Source organism: Convolutriloba macropyga, unplaced genomic scaffold (genome assembly GCF_964194025.1).
Source record: "Convolutriloba macropyga unplaced genomic scaffold, txConMacr16.3 SCAFFOLD_2937, whole genome shotgun sequence".
NCBI classification, from domain to species: Eukaryota; Metazoa; Xenacoelomorpha; order Acoela; family Convolutidae; genus Convolutriloba; species Convolutriloba macropyga.
Window position 1 is genome coordinate 23619 of NW_027452108.1, and position 6000 is coordinate 29618.

General features: G+C 36.2%; 1 protein-coding gene across 1 annotated transcript in view; it reads right to left on the bottom strand.

Moving 5' to 3' along the window:
* The window catches only part of LOC142357207 (uncharacterized), a gene marked incomplete at its 5' end in the record, with an annotated part of 28555 nt that extends 23137 nt beyond the window's left edge, over positions 1 to 5418 (bottom strand). Inside the window, 4 exons of the mRNA XM_075408872.1 lie at positions 341 to 458; positions 1179 to 1340; positions 3477 to 3879; positions 5272 to 5418. Coding sequence (XP_075264987.1) covers positions 341 to 458; positions 1179 to 1340; positions 3477 to 3879; positions 5272 to 5418 — 830 coding nt within the window. The remainder of the gene's footprint in view (positions 1 to 340; positions 459 to 1178; positions 1341 to 3476; positions 3880 to 5271) is intronic.
* Positions 5419 to 6000: the final 582 nt, after the last annotated feature.

Here is a 6000-nt window from a genome sequence, read left to right on the forward strand (position 1 = left end):
TTTTTGGTTGTCGGCTAAACGTCCTGTCGGCCAATACGGCGGCCACCGTCCGAAACAAAACAATGAAGATGAAACGCTTTAATTTCTCCTTATACTCTGGCGGCAGAATAATTTGACCTTGAGTCATAATTTTGGTAGACGCCATTGATGCCCACTATATTGTGAAGGATACTTATGTAGGATTGTAATTTTTCTATTGTTATTTTATTATTTTATTGTTATTTTTCTGTTATTTTATTACTTTATTGGTATTTTTTATTGTTATTTTTAATTTTTTTTTGTTCAAATAGTTAGTTTTCATTTTACTATAGTCACATTTCAGATTGATTTCAGGACTTACGATGCGATGGATTTCTTTGGTCGGGTTCTGTCCACGAACACAACAGGTGCACTCGTCTTCCCATTGCTCTTGAACACAGTCGAGACTTCATAGTAGGTTGAATGGTGAAGAGGGTTCACTAGAAGCAAACAAGCACAAGAAATAACTCCTATCTCTGTCATTTTAACAACAGTTAACACTAAATGGAATAAATTTCCAAGAGTTCTAAGAAAGGAGACATCAAAGAAAAATTAAAAAAAAGAAGAGATGCAAAAAAGACACGAACGGGTTCCAATGGACAAAAAATTGAAGGCTTTTTAAAAGTTTATTCTTATAAAATAATCCACGAAAAATACAAACTGAACCTTAGTTTTTTGGGTCTTTCCCATTATAGCCCCCCCCCCCCCATGAAATTATAGCCCCCCCCCCCCATGAAATTATAGCCCCCCATTATGGTATAATTACTATGATTGGCGCCGGGCTATAGGTTACCTGACCACTAAGCTGGGGGGGGGGGGCTATAATGGGAAGGACCCAGTTTTTTTAAATAATATATTTAGTTATTCAAAGGAAAGATATAGTAGTATGTTTGATTTATAATATTACAACATCTAACTTTAACCTTGTGGTTATTCGAATTTACATGTTTGGGATTTGAAAAAAAAACAATTATGTAACGCCTACCCGAATCACAGTTATGTCCCAGACTGACTGGGGGAGGTTATAATACTCCAAAAATTACTTCATCCCCTATCCGCTTAGAATAAATGTGCCCTTCTATAAGTCAAAGACAAAATTCTAAACTATAGCGGTAGGATTTACTGATGTGAGTTTGAAAGTTATTTAAAAAGATATTGACCAGTTCTGTCTATAATTGCACATTCGAATGCAACTATGTCTTCTTGTTCAATGACACAGTCTGTCGTGATCTCATTTCCAGCAGTGTAGTTGACTGTCATGTGAGCAGTTCCAAAATATCCAGAACCTGTCCAGAGCACTGTATAGTTGTCCTCGTAAATATCTGGAATAATATGAATCATTTCAAGTTCAATATTGCTCAAAGTAATTGAACCCGTGCACAAAATTCAGTATGCACTCAAGCAACGTACTGCTAAGTTCAAATTTTTAGCTTGTATTTATATCGGCCTGCATTTTTAACCATTGTGGCATTTTCAATATTGCATTTAATTACAAAACAATAAAACCTGTTTTCCATTTATTTAAGAAAACTGTGAGCTACTTTGTGATAAGAATTCAGCGAACTAATGACCAAAATTTTTGAAAATTTAACAAAGCTTCCTGAAAATTTTTTGGAACCTTCCTTACAAACTAGCGGCCCTCACAATTGGAACTAGAACTAGATAAATACAAATATAACAAAATGGTTAGATATGAAATAATTACTGATCACTTTTCATACAGAGGTATTTTTCGGGAATTAATAATTACTAATTACTGGAGGGATGTTTTTAAAGAAACTAAAAAGCAATTTTTCATTCTCCATCAAATGAAAACTCAGTTTACTATAGGTTAAAATGATTAATATAGCAAAACTTTGCACGTTGCTTCTTTTGAGTCGGCTCCGAAAATTTTTAAAATTGTTATCAGTTTTATATAAATTTTATAACTTGTTTTTATAAATATAACTAATATAAAAGCTATAATTTATAATTTTGAAATTTTCTATTAAATTATTTTCATGTGTTGGTACTCTTATACAAATGAAAAATTCATAGTCAAATGCCTAATGTACAAAAAATTGCGTTCATAATATAGTTCGGATAACTAGGCACCATATACTCTGAATATTCCGCCATTGTCGGCTTACCTTGATGTTTTCAAAGCATATTTGAAGTCGGATTAGTAGCTACTTAAAAAAATTATTTCTTTGCTTTTTTGCGGTTTTTAGCGAGCGTGGCGTGTGGAAATTGAACGCCGCAAACTGTGGAATTCCACAGTTTTAAAGTTCGGAATCGAAGGGACAAATTTGTCACCAAATTCGACAAAAAAGACAAAATTGACATTTTATGGAAATTGGTGACAAAAATAAAATAATTGACCAAACATTAACCAAAGATTACATATTTTCAACCAATCTTTTCTGTTTTAAGATACATTTTGTGGATAACGATGGGTGAAATGGACCAAAATGTGTATCCCAATTTGATAGGGGGGGGGGGGGGGGGGTAGGCTGTAATCTGAACTGCAACTAACTCAAAGATTAGCTTTCGGTGGTGAAAAACCACTGCTCCAGGAGACGTGAAAAGCACAGCGAACCCTACAATCAACTTGCATTACTAATTCAATTATGAAGATTTAATTCCACACAAAAAATTGGGACCATTGATTTTTTCTTTTGCTTTTTCCGTTTTTGCTTTTCCGTTTCTGATTTTTCTATTAATTCGGTTTATCGACATTTTATGTTTGAATATCTTCAACAAAGAGCAAAGTTGGGGTCTGAAAATGTTCTGGGATAATTTTGAGAAGCGGCAGGCAATTTGATGCCACACTTGGGAGTGAGCACCTTTGACTACGAGTTCTAACTGCATTGGAATTATCAGAGGTATTTTCTAGCGTTCACACGGGCTGCAAATGATCATTTAAGTTTCCAAGCAAATCTTTTGTCATCATCTTTTATTCCACAATATAGCAGGTGGGAGATTCTTCTTAGACTGCAGAATAGGAGGACAAGTACAAAAATCTGTCCCTTGCTCACGAGTGGCTGTTTGGCTTGGGCCATTTTTGTACGTTTCTTAAATGAGTCGCTCATATAAGGAAAATATGCTTGTTTGTGATTATGACTTCTAAAAGTTTGTTGTTTTGGCCATTTTGTTTTTTTTTATGTGAACAATATTATCAAAATTACTTTGCGATTTTTACGTTTTTGCAGTTTTAAAAGCTAAAATTTCAACAATAGTTTACTTATAAGGTATTTGTTAGACCTGTTGATGCCTGAAATGTGAACAGACCCATAATTGGTTGCCTATAACAGCATGCATCTTTGTTAACCTTTATATCATCTTTGTTACCTAATGAAAAACCTTCTAACTCCAAACGTGGACTTTTAATAGCATTCCGGACCGCATGCTTGCCGGCCTTTCCGAAAATATGCGTTCATAACCACGGCTGAGGGGGGTTTTCTATTTTATAGTATTACCTACAGAGTCGATTTCTGGCGTTTTCAAGTACAAGATACCAGAAAGCTCAGCAGTTTCCGCCTGTTTTCCATTACTGTTCGAGACGGCTTTGACAGAAAACCCTCGTCCAGGTGTGTAATGTATCTTCCTGTAGAACACAGTGTCTGTGTCGTATGTGTAATGTTTCTGCAGGCTAGAAGCGGGCAAATGAGAGGGTTGAAGTTGGAACTCAATATTGTCGGCAACGATTCCTTTGAGAGTCCAAGTGACTTCAAAGAAATCCTCACCTGGTTCGATTGAGTTCATCTGGAAGTTCTGGAGGGGGTAGGGTTTGGCAGTTTGTTCTAATTGCAATGGGAGGCTGAAAGCCCCGCAGCTGAAGGCTTTCACTGTGACTGTGTACTTCTGACCAGGTGTGATTACCTGAAAAATCACTAAATCACTCAAATCTTATGTGTATAGATTCAGCTGTTCACAGTTGAATTTTTCCAGGAGTCACATTTTCTTCGCAATAAAATTATTGAAGTTGATCTTATTGAGTGAAATCGAATCTTTTTAAGCAAGGAATTACATGGGAATTGAAAAAAAAGTAACGTTAAAACACTTCCGTTGACTTTCGTCATTTTAAAACGTGCGCGTTTTGTGTTTTAAGCATTGTTAAGTGACTCTGCAGAAGTCACTTTGAAATTCTGACTTAATATCTGGAACCGCTTTGCGGTTCTCGATAAACGCCAGAAGTTCTCAGTGACTTCAAGCAGAGTCACTTAACCATTACGTCAGCCAATCTCATGAATACTGTCACTAAATTCCACATGAGGTTAATAGGAGAAAATAAAGGAAAGAAAATAGAATCTCGGTTTAACATTTTTAAAATAATAATAAAAATGCTAATTTACGTCTACTCATAACTCAAATCTTGAGAAAATTGGGCAGGAGGAAATCTTAATCAATTGAAAACAAAACTGGGAAATCAAATTCTGGTCAGTTTCCTTCCGCTCAGTTAGTAATATCTTCAATAGCGAATACTATTCACAGATAGATGAACTAACTTTCCTTGGTGTCACTAGTCTCCAACTTCGCTTACTCGATCCTATCGTCCAAAATCCTGACATTGACCTTGCGGATAGTAATTGCACCAGACGGAAATACAGAATGTGTATCGCGGAAAAGCGTGCAAGAAAATCCTATTTATTAAGTAAGGCGAGTCTTAAGCCTTTAAGTTTAGCCCTTTAAAGTTTTTAAGTATTCTTTGCTAGAAACGAAAACTGAAATTGTATACAATGCTAACTTTTTCCCAACAATGAGAAAAGGATGTAGCTACCGTTTTTTCTAGGGGTTCAAGGGTAATAAGCGAGCGTCTGAAGTTTGAGCTTTCCCCAAAATTGTCAGAATTGTCAAAAGCAAAAAACAAGCACAACTGCTACCTATATGATACAATTGGTCGTCAATTAATCGATGATGGTTGTATTTTAATTAGTGGAACCAGCTATGTTGGAATAGTTACAGTGATTCTTACCGTTTGAGTAGTCAGCAGCTGAGAAGTGCAAAACTTATGTAAAAGAAATGCGCTGACAGTCGCTGAAAAAAAAATTTCAGAGGATTAATCTTACATCTTATCCGCCTAATTTGCTGAAAAGTGCTGAAATTAAGTAAGAAAGATGCTGAAAATTCAGCAGATTAAGCGGATTATTGTGTAAGATTCATCCGGTGAAAAATATTTTTTGGACGATATCCTCGACCCGGGTAGCAAGAACTTGAAGGCGAAGCCTTACAATTTTTGAAATAATTCCAAAAATGGAGTTATTGGTGAGTTACCTCATCGAAGTATTGGTCCCATCCGTCTGGGTCGGCTACTGGGTCAATGTTATAAGATTTACCCAATGGCTCAACTTGGATTGAGAAGTGTTCCAATCCCCCTCCGTGATACCACACGAAGTACAGATGCTCCTCTGAATTGGTTGTCTACACAAAAGGCAACACAAAAGTATAAGTAGTATCAAACGAAGGATCTTTTCCATTTGCCCCCCTCCCCCCTCCCAACTTAGTGGGTGCATATTATTTGCAACCCCCAGACGCACCTGCCATATTTTAACATAAATATATACCATGTAATGGCGCGTGATCTATAACTGGGGGAGCATAAGTACTGGGGGGGGGGGGCACAAACGGAAAAGATCGAAAACAAAAATGAACATTTGCTCTCAAGTGGCCATTTCCCCCGCATCTTTTACCCCTTTTTAGGGCTCTTTTTAAGGAGGCAACAAAACAATTGAAATTGGATGGCATCTGCCATCAAAGAGACTAAGCTACAAGGTGACAGAAATATGGTTATAGTGGTGGCAAAGTTCAAAAATTCCATAATATTTTCAAACTGATATTGAAGTCATAAGAGCAATTAGGTATCAACTGACAGCATTAGATATGTCTGGATTTAACCCCAAGTCAATTTGAGTACAGGTAAAGTCTAAATACAAGTCTCATCTCATTACTGATTCAGAGCAAAGAACGTGTCATTTTTTACACTTGGCTGTTTAAATCCAAGTT